We start from the raw sequence: 23776 nt of genomic DNA on the forward strand, positions 1-23776 counted from the left end.
ACGTTTCTACAGCTAAGCTTGATAGCAGGACTTCCAGGACAGTTCAAGGGTCTACAGTCGTGGTTTGAAGACTGTTGGTTGTACGGTCCACACAGACAGTGAAGTCAACAGCACGGACTCTTAACAGCCACACAAGTGGCTGGAGGACTACAGTGCTTTGGCTTCAATGGGACACGGTTTTAAGCTCTTATTCTGTAGACTTCTGAAGCCAGGGGAGTTGAACCCTAGCCTCAGAAGTCCACAAACCCTATTTCTGGTGGGAGTTCTCTCTCCCACGCCATTTGAGGCACTGAATCTCCACAGTCTTGGCTGGCCCCAGCTAGCTGATGTCAAGGCTTATTGATGAATTAAGGGCTAGGTATGATCTAAGCTGGATGCCAGAAGCAGTACAGCCACACACTGCCTTCCTTGACATAAATACCAAGGGAGCCAACTCTAGCATGAAGCCCTGAAGCCCCTTCCTGCGCTATGCTCTTTACCAAGACCACTGCAATACTCACAATCAAAAAACAAGGGCAACAATAAAGGCAAGTTCCCTGCTTTCAGCAGGGAGTTGAGAGCTGTCCCTCACCGTGTGCTGTCACCACCACCCTATTCCCACCCAGGTGCCAACTTGCTGTTGCCTTCAGCAGCAACCGAGCCTCCTCCTCCTCCTGCTGCACTGCCCAAGCTCCCCCAGCCCCACTCTGAGGCCACAGGCTCCCCTAGCAGGGGCTATCAGGGCCACACAGGGCTCACGGAGGTGCCAGGGGGAGCGCAGCAGCTCAGGTTGCTCAACCCCGGGGGTGAGGAGCAGAGGGGTGGCCAGGGGCTGTTTTCAGCTCCTTCAGTGACACGTGGCCACAGGCCAAGGGCAGATGCCAAGCCAGGGTCCCCGCACTCAGGCCACACAGGCGCTTTGCCTCGCATCACCCTTTATTGCTGCTGCTGGGAGCTACTTCCTCGCGCCTGCTGGGGTGCCCAGGCAATGGGATTCAGCCGGTGACCCGCAGGCCTGCCCGGCTGCCGCGTTGCTGCATCCATCCTGCGGGGCTGGAGGGGCGGGTGGGGCTGGTGTCCCTGGAGGAGGTGGCTGTGGGATGAGGCTGACCTTCGTTCCAGTGGGCCAGTGGTGCCTGGGGCCGAGGGGCAGGGGCCAGCCCTGCGGCTGTCCTGCCCCAACAGCTCTACCTTGTCCTGCTGGGGAGGAGACAATGGGTTGGCTAAGGCATGGGGCTGAATTCAGCAGCCCCGAGCAACCCTCTGTACCCGTCTCTCCCGGGGAAACTGAGGCATGGATCCCCCCCAGATGCTCAGCATCACCCTCCCAACCTCAGTCACCCCCACCACATCCCTTCTTTCTTCATCCCTACCTTGCTGGGGAGCAGGGTGGATGGCTGGAGTGCCTGTGGGGTGCTGGGCCGGACAGGCGGGAGGCGCAGGCTGCGCTGCAGCGGGCCTGTGAGGGTATGCTGGCCCCCACACTGCCGTGGCACGGTGGGGTACCTGCATGCAGCCATCGGCTCCCTGCAGGATAGGGTATGGGAACACTCAGCACACAACTCAGCACGTGTGGCTTCAGCGCCACTGAGAGAGAGAGAGAGACGGGGCAGCACAGTGGCGAGGCTGTAAAACCCCCAGGCCTGGGGCAAGCCCAGCTGAGCCTCTGTGGCACATCTCTGCTCCCCTGCCCTGCCCAGGGAGCAGAGTCCTTGGCTCCGACGCAGGGAAGGACTCTCCCTTGCTGGGGCAGGGCCACCATGCAGCCCGGGGATGGGGATGGGTCCCGTGTCCCCTACCTGTGGGTTTGCTCCGTCTTCAGAACGGGCTGGGATCGTCCAGTGACGTGAGGGACCAGCGGTGGAAAGGGCGGGATGGGCGGGATAGGCCTGGGGAGGGCAAGAGCCGTCAGTGGGTGACAGGGGACAAATGACCCGCCCTGGCTCGTGGAAGACCCCCAAACCCCACAGGCTTGTACCTCACGGCATCCCCTGCCTGCTGCCCTCCGGGAGGGCTCCTAATCCTCCCGCTGACGGGCAGGCCTGTGGAGGGGGCTGGCACGATCAGACCCTCGCAGGCAGACACCCCGAACCCCATGCCTGGTCTGGAGCACCACCAGCACCCATCCTCCCCCATCCCACCCATGCAGACTCCCAATGCGCCTGCGCTGGGCAGTACTCACGAGCCAGGCACCCGCATGCTGAGCTGCCTGTCACAAGACAGGCACTGGAAATCCACCAGCAGCTGCCTGGGGAGGGGAAAACGGGCTGCGTGAGCTGGGAAACCTGGTTTATCCCCGCCACCAACACCAACAAGGTCACAGCCTGCTGGCTGGTTCCAGAAGAAAGGGGATAGGATGAGGGAGAGTGGTTGGCTGTGGGCTCCCTCCTGGGAAAAAGCTCCACTTCATCTTAGGCACAGGAGAATTCCCAGAGCGGAGCCCAAGAACCTCCAGTGCCCTGGGAACCGCTGCCACAGGCACCGTGGCAACAGGGGATGCAGGCAAGGACAAAGCGGGAACAAGGCGAGTGCTGTCCCTCTTGCACTCACTTCCTAATCCCGGCTGCATCGTCAGCTTCCATTGGTGGTGCCATTTCCTTGAGCTGCTCAAGGCTGCTCTTCCAGTGTTCCTCCAGCTCTTGCTGGAATGGCCCCAGCTCCAGGCGATCCAGCTGCAGACAGACACACTCCCTCAGCCAGCGGCTCCGGGACGGGACACGGCGTCCCCAGGGAAAAGCCAGGAGCAGGAATCCTCAGGAGGATGCTGCCTTGGGCCACCGAGCCCCGAAGGCGCCATTTTTGCGCGGCGGCGACGAGCCGCCCCTCACCTTGGAGGCCATCTCCTCCCGCAGCTGCTGCTGGACCTCGTGCAGCCCCTGCTCCTGGCCCGTCACCCGGCTCAGCACCTCCTGGTTTCTCTCCTTCAGCAGCTCCAGGCTGGCCTCAAATTGGGCGCGGCTGACTCTGCTTTCCAAGGCACCTTTGTCTGCTTTCTAGCAACAGGGAAAGGCAGGAGAACGGTGGGGAAAGGATGGAGGTGCAACAGCCAGGGTCAGCCCATTGCAGGGGCAGAGGCAAAAGCACTCCTGCAGGACCACTGTGCTCCTCCCACGACTGTGTGGTCCCACTCGCCCCATCACCCCCATGGGGTCGGTCCCACCAGCCCCAGGGACATGGGGGGAGACAGAGGGACCTGCAGCTGGGCTAGGAATCCTCCCTCCCCCAGGGCCAGCTCTGCCACCAAGCTCCCAGGGGGACAAGGGGCATTTGTCACCCTGCCCAGCACCCCCTTGGCTGCTGCTTAGGCCCCTTGAGGTCGTACCTCATCCATTCCCAGCTCCAGGTCCTCCTTGTCTGCCTTCTCCTTCTCCAGCCTCTCCACCGACTGCAACAGACCCTTCCAACACAGAAAGCATCCTATGACCTTGTGGCAGGAGCGCCCCTGCTTCTCCCCACACACAGAATCCTCCGGGAAAGGTACTCTTTAAATCTCCACAGAGCAAATCGCCTATGGTCCCCAGCCTGGGCTCTGCCTGGAGGATGCTCTAAGCCCACGGGGGTTTCAGCCATCTACCTCGATATCTTTCTGCTGCTGGCGACTGTCATCCAGGAGGCTCCCCGTGACAGAGTTGAGCTGCTCATACTCCCCTTGCATCTGCAGGATGGCAGCCTGGATGCGCTTCAGCACCTCTTCGTCCTGCTCCAGGGAGGAAATTAACCAGGTAGTGCCACGCAAGGTGGGGAGGCTGCCCCACAGGGACAGACCTGGCTTCCTGGGCCAGTGGCCACAGGCTCTCAGTGCCAGCAGGACATTTGCAGCACGCCTTGAATCTCCCTCTATGCTGCAGACCTTACAAGACAGGATGGGGGGGAGCACGGAACTCCCCCACATAGCACCGAAGCACAGAGAGCCGGGCATGGTTCTGGCAGCCCCCTCCCAAGTGTCCCATGCTGCCATCTCCCTACCTGGCTCTTCCCTGGCAGCTGCCTCACCACCTTGCCCGTCTTCTTCCTCGACATGAGGGACTCCACCAGCCCCTGCAGCTTCTCATAGCGTCGCAGAAGCTTCCCCAAACGCGTGCTCGTGTCGCTGCTGCACATGGGGCATACTGCCTCCTCCTGCCCCGTGCTCTCCATCGCTCTCACCTCTTCCAGCTGCAGAAGGGGAAGAGGAATCACCTCTGAGACGGGACAGATGCAGCCAACAATCCCAGGTGCTGTGGAGGCTCCGTGGCCCCAGCCACCCACGGGATGGCCGGGACTACCTCAAAGAGCCAGCGGGGGGTGGGAGCTCCCCCCACGCCTCACCTGCTCCTGCTCCCCCTCGGCCGTCTGGCTCACCACCTGATCCAGTGCAGCCTTGCTTATTTGCTGCTGCTCTGACAGATCCTTCATGTCCCGCTTTTCCTCCTGCGGTGTGGACCTGGCCGGCGACACAGGGGCACAGGCAGGCTTAGTCTTCACAAGCTTACTTGCTCAGGGGGCGTCCCTCACTCCCCAGCATGGGATGCTCCCAGCCCTCCCGGGCTCCCCTGCAGCCCCACAGGGAACGAAACCCTCTCCTGTCCTTTTACCCTGAGAGCAGGCTGAGTTGGTCGCTCAGATCCATTTGCCAGCTGGCTCTGGCCGCCTCCAGTTTGCCAAGGGCGCTCTCCAGCTTCCTGATCTGGGAACGGCAGTGGGGGCAGAGTCAGGGCATGGCCCCTGTGTCACCCCAGCACAGGGGCTCTTCAGCTACCTCCTCCGTGCCCACCTCTCCCAGCATCCCTGCATCTCCCTTGGGGACTCCTTACCTTCCCCTTCTCTCCCTGCAGCTCCCTGGACAAGCCCTGCAGCTCCCTCGCCAGGCCCTGCACGGATGACACCTGGGCCTGGAGGTCACCCAGCGTGTTGGCAACGCTCTCCTGGCCTAGAAGAGCATGGTACAAGGGGACACACTGTCAGTGAAGGGCTCTCACCCTACGCGCCAGGCTCTGAGCACAACCAGCTCCACACCCAGCATTACAAATGGCCCCCACAAACCTCCCAGAGCTCCCACCTGCCTCCTGGAGGAGCAGGCGCAGCTTCTCCAGTTCAGTCCGCTCCAGCCTGCTGGCTTCTAGCTGGGCCACCTGCTCCTTCAGGGCAGCATAGAGGTGTCTGAGCTGCCCAATCTGCTTGACAGCCTCCACCGTCTCCGCGTAGCACCTGTAGGCATTGTGGTAGGCACTGCTGGAGCCCGAGGGCAAGGCCAGCTCTTGCACGTGGGACGTGGCCCTGGGATCAGCGTCGAGTGGGATCTCGAGTCCCTGGGCTGTTGGCAAGAGAGTCCCTGCTGCCAGGGTGCCAGCCCCGGCAAGCTGTGTGCTGAGCTGCTCCCCTGAGATGGTGGTCTGAGCGACGGTAGACTCTGGCTGTGTCCCCAGCCTGGTGGTCTGGGTGCCCGTGGACTCTGGCTGTGTCCCCAGGGTGGCGGTCTGAGTGGTGGTGGACTCCAGCTGCGTCCCCAGCCTGGTGGTCTGGGTGCCCGTGGACTCTGGCTGTGTCCCCAGGGTGGCGGTCTGAGTGGTGGTGGACTCCAGCTGCGTCCCCAGCCTGGTCGTCAGGGTGCCCGTGGACTCTGGCTCTGTTGGCTGGGTCCCCAGGCTGGCGGTCTGAGTGGTGGTGGACTCCGGCTGCGTCCCCAGCCTGGTGGTCTGGGTGCCCGTGGACTCTGGCTCTGTTGGCTGGGTCCCCAGGCTGGCGGTCTGAGTGGTGGTGGACTCCAGCTGCGTCCCCAGCCTGGTCGTCAGGGTGCCCGTGGACTCTGGCTCTGTTGGCTGGGTCCCCAGGCTGGCGGTCTGAGTGGTGGTGGACTCCAGCTGCGTCCCCAGCCTGGTGGTCTGGGTGCCCGTGGACTCTGGCTCTGTTGGCTGGGTCCCCAGGCTGGCGGTCTGAGTGGTGGTGGACTCCGGCTGCGTCCCCAGCCTGGTGGTCTGGGTGCCCGTGGACTCTGGCTCTGTTGGCTGGGTCCCCAGGCTGGCGGTCTGAGTGGTGGTGGACTCCAGCTGCGTCCCCAGCCTGGTCGTCAGGGTGCCCGTGGACTCTGGCTCTGTTGGCTGGGTCCCCAGGCTGGCGGTCTGAGTGGTGGTGGACTCCAGCTGCGTCCCCAGCCTGGTGGTCTGGGTGCCCGTGGACTCTGGCTCTGTTGGCTGGGTCCCCAGGCTGGCGGTCTGAGTGGTGGTGGACTCCAGCTGCGTCCCCAGCCTGGTCGTCAGGGTGCCCGTGGACTCTGGCTCTGTTGGCTGGGTCCCCAGGCTGGCGGTCTGAGTGGTGGTGGACTCCGGCTGCGTCCCCAGCCTGGTGGTCTGGGTGCCCGTGGACTCTGGCTCTGTTGGCTGGGTCCCCAGGCTGGCGGTCTGAGTGGTGGTGGACTCCAGCTGCGTCCCCAGCCTGGTGGTCTGGGTGCCCGTGGACTCTGGCTCTGTTGGCTGGGTCCCCAGGCTGGCGGTCTGAGTGGTGGTGGACTCCAGCTGCGTCCCCAGCCTGGTGGTCTGGGTGCCCGTGGACTCTGGCTCTGTTGGCTGGGTCCCCAGGCTGGTGGTCTGCACGTCCCCAGACGCTGTCTGCATCATTGCTCTGGTGCTAGCATCCCTCCTCCGATCTGAGGGAACGCCTGCCTGCTGCTCGGGGGCCGTTAGAGCTGCCCCCGGATCCTTCAGCCCCGCTGAGCTCTCTCTAGATCCCGGCTCTGAGCTTGCCCCATGTGGGGTGTCCACATCTGAAGTGGGAGACTTGGTGGTGGCAGACGGGTCTTCTTCTTCCTGTTCTCCTCTGGGTCTTCCTCCATCTCTACCTCGTTCTCCTTTGCTGCCCACCAGGCAATCCTCCAGCACGTCCCAGTGCACCATGTTGCTGACCTCCTCCGGGTCCGGGTACAGGCCCAGCCTTTCCTTCAGCATTTGCTGGGGAAGGAAGAGATCAGCCATGTAGCCAGGGGCATGGGGGGGCCCACAGGAGCACTCCCCCTCCCACCCAGCACTGCTGGGGACCGTGCCCTAGTGCAGAGGGACCGCCTGCACTGGTCCCCCAGGGATGCAGCCATCTCCTGTCCTGCAGCAGGACCTGGCGTGCTCGTAACCGTACCACATCACTGGCCAGAGTCCTTGGGTTGCAGAGGCCTGGCAGCTGGCCGGCAGCATCCTGGCGGTTCCCCTAAAGTGGGGCGAGGAGAGGGACGGCAGTCAGGACACGGGAGCAGGACTGAACAGAAGCATCTGCAAATTAACTCGGGCACTAGACAGACGGACGCTGGGCAGGCTCGTGCCGGGGGCGCTGCTGCTGTATTGTACCAGTAGATCTTGACCCTCCTTCCCAGCACCCACGGTACTTTCACGGGTGTTTAGCTAAGAAGCACCTCAGCGCCACTTGGGTGGACGCACACAGTTACCTCTGCCAGCAGCTTGAGCCGCAGGCAGCGCTGCCCATTTCTGCCCTCCCCGGGGCTCCAGGCAGGGTGGGGCTGAGCTCCCATGCTCCCCTCTTGGGGCACCCTTCCCACCCTTCCCTCCCAGTGCCCTTCACACTGGGTGACATCCGAGGCCGGAGGACAGGGTCCGCAGGGAGATGCGGGGTGATGCAGGGAGGGGAGCAGGAGGCCAGCTCCCTCCTGGGGACAGCAGCAGCAGCTCACCAAGCCAAGCGCCTCCTGGATCACGCGGATTTCGCCTTGCATGCGGGACTGCGCCTCCTTCATCTGGCTGATCTCCTCCAGGAGAGCCTGGTAGACAGCCGTGTCCTAGGAGAGGAGGGTGGCAGGCATGAGCCCCGCGGGAGGCTCCCTGCAGACCAGGAACTCGGTCCCCACCCTGCCCCAAGGGAAGCCATCACACAAAGCCGTGGCGGCAGGGCTGCATCCAGCCCTGCCTGCCCGCCCGCGCTGAGCTCCGCGCAGGAGCGCTGAAGCTGATGCCAAGGGCAAAGAGCCGCCCCTGGAGGAGGAGGCGCCTCAGCGGGGGAGCACCCGGGGGACTGGGGAGAGCCTCTACCTCAGAGCTGCTGCTCTCGTCGCCTTCCACCCTCTGCACCGGCTGCCCCACGTCGGCAGCCACATCAGCTTCGGAGCCGCCGGCGGTGTCCTGCAGCGCGTCCTTCGCAGGCAGCTGCTCACCCGCCTGCTGCGGCTGCTGCCCCGCGGCCGGGGTCCTTGCCCTGTCCCGCTCCGCAGGCTGCTCCAAGCCCCGGGGGGAGCGGTCCTGCAGGCCCAGGTGCCCCAGCATGGCCTGCAGCAGGTTGCGCAGCGCTCGGAAGTTCACGCTCTCGGCATCGGGCGCCGCGATGGCGGCGTCCAGCAACTGGCTCAAGCGGAGCAGAGCCATGGCTGCCGCTGTGGCCGACAACACGAGTCTGACCTGCTGGCGGGAGGAGAGACAGCGGGCAGCCGGCAGCCTGCCTCCTGCTCGTGCTCCTGCCCCCGCAGGGATGTGGCGGCCCCTTCCCCGCCGCCTCTGCCCCCTCCAGCCCCACCGCCGGCCCCCCTGGCCCCGCTCCCCGCGCCCCCCGCGCCCCCCGGCCCCGTACCTGCCGCAGCTGACTCTGCCCCCCGCCCTGCCGCGCCTCTTTACCGACCACCGCCGCCGCTCCTCGACGCGCATTGGCCGAGCCCGTTCTCGACCGCACAGAGGCCGGCGCTGACGAACACACCCGTTGCCGGGCGACGCCCCGCGGCCCTCTCCCGTCCCGCACTCGGAGCGCACGGGTGACTGTCCCGGGAGCGACCCCGCTTCCGCCAGCCCCTGCCCAGGGAAGCGGAGCGCCCCGGCAAGGCGAGCTGTGCTGCCGAGGGGGGCAGCGCTAGGCGGCGAGAGCAGGGCAGGTTTTCCTCTCTGCCTTAGGCGTGGCAGTGCTGGGGGGAAGGCTGCCGCTGACAGCATCACCGCACACGGTTTGGGCGCCTCGCCCCAGAGCAAAGAGCCGCACAAGCAGGAAAAAGCAGCGCAGACAGACACGAGCTTCCACACAGCCCGAGGAAGGAGAGGACTCCGACACATCTTGGAAGCAGAGTCCCCCGTCAGACAAGGACTGACAGAAAGAATCCTCAGGAACATCTTTCCCCGCAGAAACCTCCAGGTCCGAGCGTGCCGGAGAACCGACACCTCCCTCCCGCGGTGCGGCACTCGGAGAAGGAGGGTGGGCAAGCCGGAGGCGGAACTTGACAAGCCTCGCTCTTGTCAAAGAGATGAGAGATTCGTTTTCAGTCGTTAAAGAGAGATTTGCTCTGTGTCGTCGTCTTTCCCGAGCCGGGAGGATTGAATTCCAGGAGGGAGTAGGCATGAAGAGGTGGGGACAAGACGCACCGGGGCGGGAAGCTCACCCTCTTACGAGGGATCCTACGCCTTCGCTCCGGCAACTGGCAGAGCTTTAGGCTCAGGAGCTCCACAGACACCCCCGGGGACTAGTCGCGCTTTCTAGACAGCCCTCAGGGCTGGCAGAAGCTGCAAGACCCCTAAAGCAGCACGGGGCCGCCCCAGCACAGTCAGACAGCAGCAGCGAGGGAAGGACCTTGGGGCAGAAGGGAAAGCACCGAGGTTCAGTGCTGACAGGGTGGCAACCAAGGCCCACGCTGGGTCAGGCCAGGCAGATGCCGTGTCCTTGAGTCCACCAGCCCCAACCCACCGTCTCCCCGCAACCTTTGGGACCCAGTGAATGCAGGCTGCCAGTTTTCCCAGAGCAGGTAGGGATTTTGAGTCATCTCCTGGCTTCAGGTTAGCCAACTGCTTCTGGCTTCTAGTCAGGGTGAGGTGTGGAGCGAAGCCTGAGGAGAACTCAGGCTGTGGTGCTGACTACGACCCAGGGGACACCGGCTCAACCCTCTGGTCACTGGGGCTGTGATTCCACAGTTACGACCCAAACACAGCCCAGTAAAAGCAAGCCCGAGTGGCGCACTAGCAGGCGGCAAGCCCTGACCTTACTTCTGGCAGCTGTGTCAAGCAGCTGGGAGGAAAGAGCAGCGCTGCTCCCGTCTTGAACCCTGGCTGCCAGGATGAAAAGCATGGTCCAGTATTAGCTCAGAACAAGGGGGCTTGAACACATCTGCAAGAACTTCGTGCACTCCAGTGGATGCATTCCATAATCCTCTCAGCACAGGACTCTCTTCCTGCAACAGGCTGAATAGCCATGCTGTGCTCAGACACAGCGGCTGTTCGGAGGGGACAAGCTCCACAGGAAGCACCAAACCTGAGCATCCGACGCTTTGGCGGCAGGGTCAGGTCAGTGTTTTGGAGAGCACACCTGCAGATATTCTTCCAGCTCCCCTTCCCCACAAAGACTCTGCCACAACTCAGCAGCCCCAGGCAACTCCACGAACGGTGCCTGGCGTTGAAGCGCGGACAAAGTGTTCGAGTGAGGACCAAGCCCCTCACGGGCCTTGCCCCTGCAGAACAAGAATGATGCAAAGCTCACAAAACAAAAAGGCCAGCACATAAACTAGCATCCCTGGCCTGGCTGGGAGACACATGTGAGCTTGTTTCCAGTGCCCTGACACGAGAGACTGAGTAGCCCTGCGAACAGGTTGCCCTAAGCTGCCCTTTCCGGACGCTCCCCCGACTTAGTTTGGATGAAAGCCGTTGCTCTGCTGTGCAAGAGAGGAGAGGGCACTCAGCCAGGAAGGGGCTGCTTTGCTCTGCCTGCAGCGAAACATCTGGCCGGCCGTGCAGGACCTGAAGGAAGCGTTCCCTTCTGTGCTCTCAGGCAAGTCAGTCAGAAAGGGAAACATGAAGTTTGTCTCCTCTTGCTGCCCACCCGTGGGACGGCAAGGAGCGCTCTCGATTCCCTTCTCAAACAACGCGCCAGCCCCTGGTTTAGCGCTTCAACAGCCCGACTCCGTTAACATGGAGTAGAAACACAGCCCCCCGGCTGCTCACGACACAAGCCACTGGGGTCAAAACCCTCCCAGACGGGAACGCAACAGCTCCAGAGATGTCAGGCCCTCCCTGAACGTTTTTTGGTACCCCTTGCCAAGCTCTATTAAAAAATACCCTTTAGGAAATTGTTTTGCCGAATTATTATTCCAAATAGAAGATTTACTACCTAGGGTCTCAGCACCTATTGCTCCATGACAATATCCGTTTTTGCTATAATTTTTATAATCATAATTACCCGACATATTGGTCCATTGTGTCCAAATATATTTCTTATAAAAGTTTACCCCGGTAGGTGCCGATCCCCCAAAATAAAAACATGACCCATTGCCTGCTAAGGCAGGAGAGACCTAACTCCTGAGGGTCCCAAGGCATTGTGGCGTTTAAGGCATTAATGATCATTGCTCCAGCCATCCCTGTTTGATTCACTTCCCCATAACAGCAGGCTCCTTTGTTTTTTGGAACAGTACAATCATAAATTCTATGACATGTCTGATTAATGAAAGAGCCATTTAAAACCGTCCTGTCACTTATCCCATTGGTCCGGTCCGCCAGGCGCAGGTAAGGGATGCCGATTAAACAAGTACGAAAAGGGTCCCCAGGAGTAGCCATGGAGAGACAGAAGGATGACTGGTTCGTTTGATTTGCACAGGTGATCCACATGTTCTCTCGTGGTTCTATGGTATGTAATGCTTGACCTATAGTCATAGCCATCATCCACCAACTTATAATTGAGGCTATTCTGAGGTTCCCTCAATCGGTGATTTCCGAGGTTTTACCCATCACGCTGGAATGCAACGAGGGCCTTGTCCTGTAATCAAACACATCTAGCCTCGACCAGTCATACAAACCTCAACTGGCCCCTTCCATTCTCCCGGTTTGAGATCGTTGTGTTGGACAAAAATCTTTTCCTTTTTTGTTAACCCTGATTTTAAGGCACTACCGTGAATTACCATGGGGGGTTCTTCCCTTTCTCCTGCCAGGCGTAAATAATTTAACACATACAATGCTTTTGCCAAGCGTTCACTAGGTGCTACACTGCTCTCCCCCGTTTTTTGTTTAAGCAACAGGTTTTTAAGGGACTGGTGAGCCCGCTCAACAATTGCTTGTCCAGTGGGTGAATTAGGGACTCCGGTGAGATGTTTCACACCCCAAAGCGAGCAAAAGCGGTGAAACCTAGCAGAAGTGTAGGCTGGAGCATTGTCTGTTTTAAGAGATAGGGGTACACCTAAAACGCCAAAAGAGGCGTGAAGGTGTTTCACAACATGGTGAGAAGTTTCTCCAGTTTGAGCAATGGCCCAAATTGCCATGGAAAAAGTGCCGACCGAGACACGAACGTATTTTTGGCGTCCAAATTCTGGAACATGAGTGACATCCATTTGCCAAAGTTGTAGCGGTAAAATGCCTCGAGGATTTACTCCAGTACCAAGGCCAAAGCCTGTCTGTTGACATGCCGGACAAGAGTTTACAATTCCTTTTATTTCAGCAAGATTAGTCTGATCTGAAGTCACTTGAATCTTTATAACAGTGAACCCTACACACCATGTAGCCGGTCGGAATAATGGGGATTTAACAAAAGTGCCCAGTATACTTGTCCATTACCCATAGTCACACATAACAGAACAGATATCACAAAGATTTCTGTCATTGCCATTTCTTTATGTTGTCGAGTTCTGGGGCTTTATACGTTTCGCTGGCAGCCAGTATGGTCCTGTCGATTGCTGTACACAGCCGCATGCTTGACCCCATGTCAGCAATGGCACTGTTCCTTTCCACTCGTTATCATGCAGGTCTTTATATAGAACCCGTGGTTTGGGCAAGGAACTGTTCGTCATGTGGAGAAAATACTTGCATTCCCCCTTTTTTTTTTTGTTTTATATATCTTTTAGATGACCCTACTTGAGCAGGGGATTTGGACTAGATCAGACCTCCAACATATGCCAGCCACAGGCTGCTGGGCCTGCCCTTTTCTCCTGGATGGCTCTCTGATAACACGCGAGGCCATGCCTCACATCAAGGTCTGGCATGGCATGTGGAGCTAAAGGTTCTTCTTGGTGGCAAACACAGAGGCCAACCCGGTCTTGCCCTTGACTGAGGTAGCGGGCATTTGGCCAACCTCAGTCCTTGCACCTTGCTGTCAATGCAGAGTTTCACCTGCTTCATCCAGTAACAAGTCACTACTATGGCAAAGCTCATACAGATTTACATTAGCAGAGTGACTATTACAGGGTGCAGCAGCATGTTGAAGATGCTGATGGCAGCGAGGGACTAGCCAAAGAAATTTCTTACCAGTGGAGTTCTCCCACCCTCTTAACTTCTTCCATGACCTGCTTTATAACACTACCGTCATATTAGAATCTTTCTAGCTTTTGCCTTAGCATTTTCTAGCAGCTGCTGCAAATTTGCATGCTCTAACATCTGTTTTGCAAGTGACAAACCCATACAATACAAGGTGTAGTTTCATATTAGCAACATGGTGGAGGTCTTTGTCTCTGCTCCCATTGCCTGGACAGAGCCCTCAGGTCCACACTGCAGCCTTGCTCCTGCTGCTCCTCTCTGGAGCTCAGCCCTGCTCCATCCTCCCACTGTGGCTGCTCACAGAGCCTGGTACCCACACGCAGCATGGCAGGGAGTGAGCTCCTGCAAAGCAGGTCAGGGCTGGAGCCTGGGGGGCATTGGCTCTCCTGCAAGCACTGTGGGCAACATCGGCAGGGGCTGCTCTGCCTGCCTCTTCTTCTTCCCTGTCACCCAGAGGATGCAGGGATCAGGCTGAGGGCAGGATCTCCGGCACCTCCAAGAGCACCCTTGTTAGCGTAAGAATAAACACATAACCACCGGCATGGTTATATGAGGTGCTTTATTGCAGCGCTGGGAAACCAGGGCCACGCGCCCAAATCTGCCTTCGACCTCATCACATCGCCTTCGCAATTTATGCACGAAAAATTTGGTCACTACTACATATTCAAGACGGATTACATCATTAACTAACACATATGCATCAAGGATTACCACATCGGTCTATTACGACATCAGCCTGTTCTGCGCTTGCGCAGCCCCCTCTGGTGGTCGCATTGATGAAGTAAGGAGTCTTCCTCGGATGAAGTAAGGAGTCTTCCTCGGATGAAGTAAGAAGTCTTCCTAGCTCTGTGCTTTTCACCTTTCCATTCTTTGGACATATCCCAACCACTGTGAGGATGCCAGCATTCTCTTATCCTCACTTGACTACCCTTGGTGTGTCCATAATTCCTGCTTCGATAGACTTTCCCAAAACTTTCTTAAATCCACCCATATACCCTTCACCATATATGGTTATGTCAGCTCTTGCCACCAAGCCTACCACTGTAACATTGGTTACTGAATAACCATGGTACAAAACTACAAACAATACTGCAAAATTACAGCATTTCCAAAACCACACTATTGATTTATAAATTTCTCCAATATTATCATTTCTACTATTTATATACTTATCGTAAAAATTTTGCCCTTTTCTATCATTTCCCCCCTTTGAAAATACTTCACTGAACTTAAGTATTTTCATTCTCTTAGGTAGCCGTCTCCTGATAAGTAGTTGGAGGTGTGGTGTACTTTGGATGTTCCCCAGTTACTGCTCCTATAATTCTATAGGTCCATGCAGTGCTTCGGGCTATTTCCTTTTGGATGCAAAGATACATTAGATATACCATTAAGAATACAATTAGTATCACGATTACAGTTTGCACGAGGGAACAGACCCATCCCATGAGGTGAAGGCCCAAACTCTCAAAGAGTGCTCCGACTGAATTTTGTTCAATACACTCTTTTTCTTTTTCCGCTTCTTGTTCAACTTCGGTCAACTGAGAAATATTGTATTCTATGTCTGCAGTTACATTAGGAATATGAATACAACAATGGTCTATTCTGTCTTTCAAATATTCACAAACACCATGTTCCTTAATGTCCAATGCCATTCTGTTCTGCAAGGTCATTTTAGTTGTTGCTTGCAACTGCAAATTCATGTCTCTGAATCCCTTCCTCGTTGCTCTGGCTAATCTTTCTGTCTGACCAATCAGATCATAAATCATTTCTCTATTCCGATATGCTGCAACTTGAGCAAATAAGGATTCCATAGCCCATCCTGCTTCAGTTCCTGTGGAGGGTTCCTGCCACATCCTATTTCACATTTTGATCCCACTGATTTTGCCATAGTTAACATCTGTGTGGAAATTATTCCTCCTTTTAAATAAGTTACCAATGCTTCTGCACCCCAATGACATTTCTGATGTTCAGTTTGTAGGATTTTTCGCATTATTGCTGGTGGCACTATTACTTGTCCTGTTGTTACGTACCACCCTTCAGGGTTCTTTTGGGCTTTTAAGAGTCCTGCTAATTTCTCATCTTCTTTTGAATAGTTTGGACTTGTGGAAGATAGGTGTGGAGCGGACTTACCTTCAGAGGTATCAAAGTCATCATGTTCCATACCTTCTGGGCTACTTGGCGGGCCGTCCGATCTGCCAATGTATTTCCTTCAGGTATCTTTGAAGTTCCTCCTTGATGCGCCTTGCAATGCATGATGGCTACCTGTTTAGGTCTTTGCACAGCAATTATTAATTCTAAAATTTCCTTTTGATACTTTATGTTATTCCCTTGTGAGGGTAAAAGTCCCCATTCTTTCCATAATGCTCCATGAATGTGTAAAACACCAAATGCATATTTTGAGTCTGTCCATACATTTACCTTTTTTGCCGCTGCTCATTCCCATTTTTTGGATTATAAAATCCTCTGCCTCATCCCCGTCCTTGCATATTTCCTTGTCCTCTTCCCCTAGGGTTAGAGAATCCTTGTTCTCTTCCCCGTGTCACTGCCAGTAAATTTTGTTGTTGTCTCCGGGAGCTGTCTTTTTCCCGATTATTATACACCTTCCCAGCCACCTCTAACAGCCTATCCAGGTTTCGCAAATCTGCCCCTTCTAGTTTTTGCAGTTTCTTTCTAATATCTTCTTGAGACTGCCCCTGGAAAATCAAGGCTAATTGTGCTTTAGCCTGTTCCGTTTCCACATCTAAATCCGTATATTTCTTTGCTGTCTCTTTAAGTCTTTCTAGAAAGGCAGATGGTGATTCCATCTTTCCTTGTCTAACATTACACAATTTTGACCAGTTTATTGTTTTGGGCATAGCATGTTGTACTCCAAAAACTACCTAGTCTTGGTGTGTCAGTAAATTTCTCATTCCTCCTTGTGTGTTATAATCCCACATTGGGTCTTCCGTCGGGAAGTTTAGATCTATATTTCCCATAACTAATCCCTGTCTTATATCTTCCTGGACCCTCTCCCGAGCGCTTCGCAGCACCATTTCTTTTTCTGTCGAGTCCATAAGGGTATCTAAAAGCACTTCTATATCATCCCAGTCTGGGTTTTGAGTTTCCATAATCATCTTCATTACTCGAGCTACTTTATCAGGATTTTCTCTATATGTTCCTGCTGATTGTTTCCAAATAACCAAGTCCCTGGGAGAGAAAGGTACTTTAACGTACACTGGTGTGAGAGTGATACGCGGATAGACTCCACAATTCGTTCAAGTTGTAAAGTAAGTATGCTTTTATTCAGCGCTGAGACGCATGGCGGATCGTTCCCCCAAAGGCATGCGTGCCTCAGCATCATTTCCCTTTACATTTATCCTCTAAAGTTATACATATGCATGAGGTTGCACAACAGGCATATATTCATGTCCTATCCCCGCTTGCTTCATATTACAAGCTAAGAAGTCCTTTGCGCCTGCACAGTGCCTCCTAGTGGTCGTGAGCGAGGGTCTCAAGATTAAATAAATGAGTCTTCCTCTTGTGAGTAGGGGTCTTCAAGGTGAAGTAAATGAGACTTCCTCGAGGCTGAGTTTCCCACCTCTGGCCGTCACGCATGCTCTTTAGGAGCCTGGTGAAAGTCCAAACTGCAAAGCTTTCTGTTTCTCCCCCTTATCAGTCTGTTTCTCCCCCTTATCAGTAGCTTATTGTACTGGCACTGCCTGTCAAGCATGATAGGTATTTGCAACCAATCCTTTCTGTTAAACAAGCAAAATTCCTTTAACCCCCCCCTTGCACAACCCCCTTATACAACCTCCTTGTAAAACCCCCTTGTACAGCCCACCTGTACATTGGTCAAGCCTCTGCATCAAGAGGGGAAGGGGAAAAGCTTCATCCGTGTATTAGATGCAGGCAGTGATTGCAGACCCAGCTGAGTCCCTTCTACAGCTCATCTGCAAAATCAAGTCATTTGAAGGTACTTAATTCCTCTCAGTGGGAATGCTGGAGTGATGCTGCTGTGCTGGACCTGGCCTAAAGCCCACCTTGGGAAGGGATCCAAGGAGATAGTTTTAGCTGCTGAGTGCTGACAAGTCCTGGAGCGGAACACAGGAGTGGTTTGGGGTGTTTCTGTGTTCATTGAAAGCAGCCAGAGCTGCTCCCCACTGGGAGAGATGTCCCAGCAGGGAGGTGGTCTCATAAAGGTCCTGCCCATCCCACATCCCGTCCTCATGGGTAAAGCAGCACTGACCCTAACCCAGCACCATTAACCTGGACCAGGAGGACCGAAAGGAACTGAAGCTGACTTCCAAGTCAAGAGTCCTATCCAAACATCAGTGAAGGCTGATTTAGGGTCTTCTACCTCTCCTTTCCTATCCAGGTCTCTTTTCCTCTATGACAGTTCCCCCAGATGACTTATTTCCTTATTCCCCCTTGGTGAAACACGTACGTTAATACTTGTTCAGCATCTCACCCTTCCTCCCTGCTCTGCAGGAGGCTATTCCGTTACCTGTGGCCTGGTGGAGGTGCTGCAGTGCTGGCAATGCCCAAAGCTGAGGAGCCAGGCCCCCTTCTCTCTCCCTCATGCTGCGACCACCTTTAGAGTGGTGGAGCAAAGCCAAGCATCCTCCCTCCTGCCACCTTCTCCTCCTTCTTGTCCTGCTGTGGGGTGGAAGTGCCACTGTGCTGGGGCCTGTATGTCCCATCACACCCGATGAGTGCTGGCAGCTTAGCCTGGTGGTGTCTGGCGGGCTGCTCCCCTCTAATCCTTCCTCCATCCTCCCCTTGTTGCTAGGGCCTGGCAAACACTGCTGGATCCCTGTTTCTTTTGCCTCCCTCTGGGAAGGGGGAGAGCAGAAGGGAAGATGCTCCAGGGGAAGGTTTTGCCGTGCGTGGTGATTTGTGAGTGAAAAAGAGAGATGCCTTCAAGGCCACATGGCAGGTGGATAACATCCGTGTTGCTTGGTCCACTTAAAGGCCTGGGGGGAAGTCAATTGGCAGACCTCAGAATGGGCAAGGGCTTGGTTTGGAGAAGTGGATCCGAGGGTTTGTTCCTGCAGCATGGGGGGAAGGTTGTCCAAGCTGTGCTTCTCATCAAGAGGTGCATGTCTGAACCTCCCTATAGGCCAGCAATGGGCTCATTCTGCTTGGAAACGGGGCTTCTTGGGGAGGCAGATGTACCTCTACCTGTGCGCAGCATCCTCCCCAGAGACCTGGGCTTGCAGCAGCCGAAGCACGGCCTCTGGCACCTGGGAGGAGAGGAGGAAGATACCCTGGCATGTCTTAAGGTCCTTTCCAACCCTGATTATCCTATGAGTCTGTGTATCACGGCATGAGAAATTTGGGGCTCAAGATGTGATAGACGGTCTGTTGTCATAGATCGGAAGGTAGATGTAGCTTTCGTTTTGGGTTTGAGCTGTGTCTGATATGTTTTCTATGGGAGGTTAGTGTCATGTATGCAACTCTTAAGCAGTTTGCCTCTCCCATGGGTTTCTCCCTGGCTCCCACAAGAGTAGCTGTAGGAAGGTGTTGAAGGTCTCTGAGTGGCTGCTTGCAGACAACTGGGGTCTCTCAATGCTCCTTCAAGCCCAAGCATGGGAGCAGAGCTGGCCGGAAACCCCAGGTTAAGCTTTCAGGCTGAGATGGTCTCTGCTCCCAAGGAACAAGGGATGGGACAAGAGGAAACGGCCCCAGGCCGCACCAGGGGAGGTTTAGGTGGAGATGAGGAACAATTCCTTCATTCTGTGGTGCTACAGCCTCTGTGCTGTGTGATGGGAGCTCCCTGCCTCACCTCCGCTCTGTCAGCCTGATGCATTGCGACGCTTGTGCTGCATTGCTGACCCTGGGGGCTGCTCTGCGGGGCTATTGATGGAGAGACAAAGCTGGGGACAGCAGCCTGAGGTGCCTGCGGTCACCTTTGGGCTTCCTTGAATGGCTCCCATGGAAAACATGATGTTTGGGAAGGTCACAGGGAAACGTCCCATGGGGGTTGTGGTTTATAGGAGCAGCCCCGATGCTGGTAGCACAGCTTATGTTTAAGCAGCAGCAGTTGTGATCAGGATTTTCTGCCCATGAAAGCAGCCCCATGAGTATAGGGCAGCACCCTTGAGCTGCTCTTCTACCACACAGCCTTGTCTTTGTCTTTCACCTGCAGCTCTGCACCCTGGGAGCGAGCAGGGGAGGGCCGAAGACCTGGAATAATTGATAGCTCCTGCATTGTCCTCTCTGGGCACCAGTGCCTGCAGCAGGATGGTGGTCAGGGTGCAGAGGTTATGCAGCAGCGTGTGCACTTCCAACCGGCTGCTGCACACACACAGGATGTACTTGGGCATGCAGCACCCTCACAGGGAAGAACTTCCTTATCTCCAACCTGAACTTCCCCCGTTCCAGTTTGAACCCATCACCCTTTGTCCTGTCGCTGCAGTCCTGGCCACTGTTAGGCTGCCTGTGACCTCAGGGGTCTATGTTTGTATCCACGCATGTGTTCTTCCATGTGTTTCTCCCATTGAGAGCTGTGCCTTGCCTTAATTTCCTTGACTAAACCCACTAAGTAGCTGAACTGTCAATGAGTGTGCAATGTCCAATGCAGTGGGACATCACTGGCTGGGCTGCTTGCATTTCACCCTTCCAAGTGGCCTGTTCTTTGCCCTGGAAGAGTGTATTCTGCCGATGCCTGTGCGCTTTAATTATCCCTGTCTTTAACTGCATCTTTACTCATAGGTTGTTGAAGGTCTGGAAGGGGAGAAGGGGAGGAAAGATGAGGGTGTTGGGAAGTGGGGGTTAAAATCACCTCTTTAGATGGGTGAAGCAGAGCACTCTCCGCATCAGAGCTCTGCAGCCAGGACCATGCTTTGGATGGTGGTGGTGGTGGTGGCTGCTTGCGTGTGTTCCTGCAGCGCCTATTTCCCTTCCCTTTGCTTTGTGCAGTGGCTTAAAGAATCCCGGTGCCAAAGAAGCCGAGTGGGGTGGAGACTGTGGCAACAGAGCAGCGTTGGGCTCAGCAGCGGTACCAGAGGGTGAGCTGCTCCTCCAGGTTAGTGCTGCTCCCTGGCAGATGCCGTGAAGGGATTTTTCCAGATCCTTGGCATTCTACCCAAGGAGCGGGTTGTTCCGTTACGGATTGCAGGGTGTTTTGGTGAAGCAGTGATTTCATGTGGTATAGTTCATGGTGCTTGTGACCGAGCAGAGGTTTAAGTCCCCTTCAGGTCTCTGGGGCAGGCAATGATGGCTCCCTCCTTTCCCCATCCTTCCTGGAGGAAAGCACAAGCAGCACTGGATTTCTGAGCACAGAGATCCATCTGCTCTGCTTTACAGCCTTGGTGCGTGAATAGGTGTAACACAGGAGCCAGGCAGAGCAAGGTGTGACCCCGAGTACAGAGGTGCTGATGCGCCGTATGCTCAGCCCATGTACACAAGATACATGGAGAGATCGTGGTGTCTGGTGAGAGAAATGCTGGACCCAGGCTGGTTACTGGCCAAAACCCGGCTGGTTTATAACTGTGGTTATAACACAGCAGTGCTCAGGAGGGCTTGCTGGGGCCTGGCGTCCTGTTATCATCTCCCACAGTTTGATGTTACCCTTTTGGAAGTGCCAAGCTGGGTGTTGAAAGCTCTGGGTTTAGATTTGCCTTCCCCTCCTCTAACTGTGGTCAGTCCTTTCCCACCAAGGCTGTGTCCAGCAGCAATCTCAGCAGAGGTCTGGACGTGAGGTCTGGACGTGAGGTCTGGACGTGAGGTCTGGAAGTGATTTTAAGCATCAAAATCCCTCTCTAAAGGGACCAAGGCTGAGAACCTCCACTCGGGTGCATGACAGTGCAGGTACACGGGGTATTGAACCTGCCTCTGTTCAGTGGGGTTAGGGGAGGACCAAGTGCTGCTGCATAGTGGAGCAATGCTTCTGAAGCTGCTCAAAGGGTTCAAATGAGCTTGGCAGCACCGATTCACCTCTGCAGCATTCCCACACACTGAGGTCGATGCCAGTAAACAGAGAGAGCGTCTGTGCCTGGAGTAAAGGGGAGGGGGGAGAAACAGCGACTGGACAATGAAACAGGAGTTGGCAGCAGTATCTGGACTGGGCTGAAATGACATGCTAGACCCTAGTTGATCCTGATGGCCATCCGTTAGGAAGTGGGGGAAGCAGGCTAGGGGTGGCTCCTGTGGCTTCCCTGCCTTCCCTGCAGCCAGGTTAGTAGTAGAGGATGGGTTTGGCTTTGGGCAGCAATAGGGCCTCTGGGGTCAGTGCTGCTAAAGGGCCCCTGTGTGGGTAATGGGCATCCCAGATGCATAGAATCGTAGAATAGTTAGGGTTGGAAAGGACCTCAAGATCATCTAGTTCCAACCCCCTGCCATGGGCAGGGACACCTCACATTAAACCATCTCACCCAAGGCTTTGTCCAGGGTGGCCTTGAACACTGCCAGTGATGGAGCATTCACAACCTCCTTCGGCAACCCATTCCAGTGCCTCACCAACCTAACAGGAAAGGACTTCCTCCTTATATCCAATCTAAAGTTCCCCTGTTTATGTTTTAAGCCGTTACCCCTTGTCCTTTCACTACAGTCCCTGATGAAGAGTCCCTCCCCAGCATCCCTATAGGCCCCCTTCGGATACTGGAAGGCTGCTATGAGGTCTCCACGCAGCCTTCTCTTCTCCAGGCTGAACAGCCCCAACTTCCTCAGCCTATCTTCATACGGGAGGTGCTCCAGTCCCCTGATCATCCTCGTGGCCTTCCTCTGGGCTTGTTCCAACAGTTCCATGTCCTTTTTATGTTGAGGACACCAGAACTGCACACAATACTGCAAGTGAGTTCTCCCAAGAGCAGAGTAGAGGGGCAGGATCACCTCCTTCAGCCTGCTGGTCACGCTCCTTTTGATGCAGCCCAGGATACGGTTGGCTTTCTGGGCTGCGAGGGCACACTGATGCCAGCCCATGTTCATTTTCTCATCAAACAACACCCCCAAGTCCTTCTCTGCAGGGCCGCTCCGAATCTCTTCTCTGCCCAACCTGTAGCTGTGCCTGGGAATGCTCCGACCCAGGTGTAGGACCTTGCACTTGTCATCGTTGAACTTCATAAGGTTGGCATCAGCCCACCTCACAAGCATGTCAAGGTCCCTCTGGATGGCATCCCTTCCCTCCAGCATATCAACCGAACCACACAGCTTGGTGTCATCGGCAAACTTGCTGAGGGCGCACTCAATCCCACTGTCCATGTCAGCGATGAAGATGTTAAACAAGACCAGTCCCAACACGGATCCCTGAGGGACACCCCTCGTTACTGGTCTCCAGCCAGCCATTGAGCCATTGGCCTCTTCGTGTGCGGCCATCCAGCCAGTTCTTTATCCACCGAGTGGTCCATCCATCAAATTGATATCTCTCCAATTTAGAGACAAGGGTGTCGTGTGGGACAGTGTCGAATGCTTTGCACAAGTCCAGGTAGATGACATCAACTGCTTTACCCTTGTCCATTGGTTCTGTAGCCCCATCATAGAAGGCCATCAAATTGGTCAGGCAGGATTTCCCCTTAGTGAAGCCATGCTGGCTGTCACCAAGCACCCTGTTGTCTTTCATGTGCCTTAGGATGCCTTCCAGGAGAATGTGCTCCAAGATTTTGCCAGGCACAGAGGTGAGACTGACTGGTCTGTAATTCCCCAGGTCATCCGTTTTCCCCTTCTTGAAAATGGGGGTTATATTTCCCTTTTTCCAGTTGTCGGGAACTTCACCTGACTGCCATGATTTTTCAAATATGATGGCCAGTGGCTTAGCAACTTCATTCGCCAGCTCCTTCAGGACCGGCAGATGGATTTCATCAGGTCCCATGGACTTGTGCACGTTCAGGTTTTTAAGATGGTCTCGAACCAGATCCTCTCCTACAGTGGGCCCAAGGTCTTCATTCTCACAGTCCCTGCGTCTACCTTCTAAGACTTGGGTGGTGTGGTCAGAGCCTTTGCCAGTGAAGACCGAGGCAAAGAAGTCATTCAGAACCTCAGCCTTCTCCAAATCCTGTGTAGCCAGTTCTCCCGATAGCTTCCTCAGGGGGCCTATGTTGTCCCTAGTCTGCTTTTTATTTGCTACATACCTGTAGAATCCCTTCCTGTTATCCTTAACATCCCTGGCCCAGTTTAATTCTAACTGGGCCTTAGCCTTCCTGACCTGGTCCCTAGCTTCCCGGACAACATCCCTGTACTCTACCCAGGCCGCCTGTCCTTGCTTCCACTTTTTATAAGCCTCTTTTTTCCTTTGAATTTTCCTCAGCAGCTCCGTATCCATCCAAGGAGGTCTCCTGGCCCTCCTGCTGCACTTCCTTCTAGTTGGGAAGCAGCACTCCTGAGCTTGTAGCAGGTGATCCTTGAATATCAACCAAGAGTCTTGGGCCCCCTGCCCTCCAGGGCTATATCCCATGGAACCTTACTAAGCAGGTTCCTGAAGAGGCCAAAGTCTGCTCTATTGAAGTCCAGGTCAGTGAGCTTGCTGCACGCTCTTCTCACTGTCCTGGGGATCTCAAATTCGACCATCTCGTGATCACTGCATCCAAGGCTGCCCCAGAGCACCACATTCTCAACAAGCCCTTCCCTGTTGGTGAGAACAAGGTCAAGCATGGCACCTCTCCTTGTCGGCTCCTCTATTACTTGCAGAAGGAAGTTGTCTTCCACAC

The 23776-nt window shown here is 55.6% G+C and overlaps 1 protein-coding gene across 1 annotated transcript; it reads right to left on the reverse strand.

Moving 5' to 3' along the window:
* Window positions 1–603: 603 nt before the first annotated feature.
* LOC136010011 (serine-rich adhesin for platelets-like) lies at window positions 604–23636 on the reverse strand. The gene is made up of 18 exons (XM_065670599.1): window positions 23610–23636; window positions 8518–8790; window positions 7986–8348; window positions 7631–7735; window positions 7084–7152; window positions 5018–6902; window positions 4773–4888; window positions 4554–4645; window positions 4288–4402; window positions 3946–4134; window positions 3554–3676; window positions 3302–3376; window positions 2808–2972; window positions 2530–2651; window positions 2162–2227; window positions 1779–1868; window positions 1353–1506; window positions 604–1179 (listed from the first exon to the last, which is right to left on the reverse strand). The coding sequence occupies exons 1-18, from the start codon at window positions 23634–23636 to the stop codon at window positions 916–918; spliced, it is 4293 nt and encodes a 1430-aa protein (XP_065526671.1). The 3' UTR covers window positions 604–915.
* Window positions 23637–23776: the final 140 nt, after the last annotated feature.

Source organism: Lathamus discolor, chromosome 3 (assembly GCF_037157495.1).
Source record: "Lathamus discolor isolate bLatDis1 chromosome 3, bLatDis1.hap1, whole genome shotgun sequence".
Lineage (NCBI taxonomy): Eukaryota > Metazoa > Chordata > Aves > Psittaciformes > Psittacidae > Lathamus > Lathamus discolor.

Bases quoted from the DNA above. Each gene is read 5' to 3' on its own strand.
- LOC136010011 (XM_065670599.1), bottom strand. From the start codon at position 23,636: ATGGTCGAATTTGAGATCCCCAGGACA. The intron at 6,903-7,083 runs GTACGGTTACGA...TTCCTTCCCCAG, and splicing joins GGACTCTGGCCAGTGATGTG to CAAATGCTGAAGGAAAGGCT. The intron at 3,377-3,553 runs GTAGATGGCTGA...CTGTGTTGGAAG, and splicing joins AGCAGCAGAAAGATATCGAG to GGTCTGTTGCAGTCGGTGGA.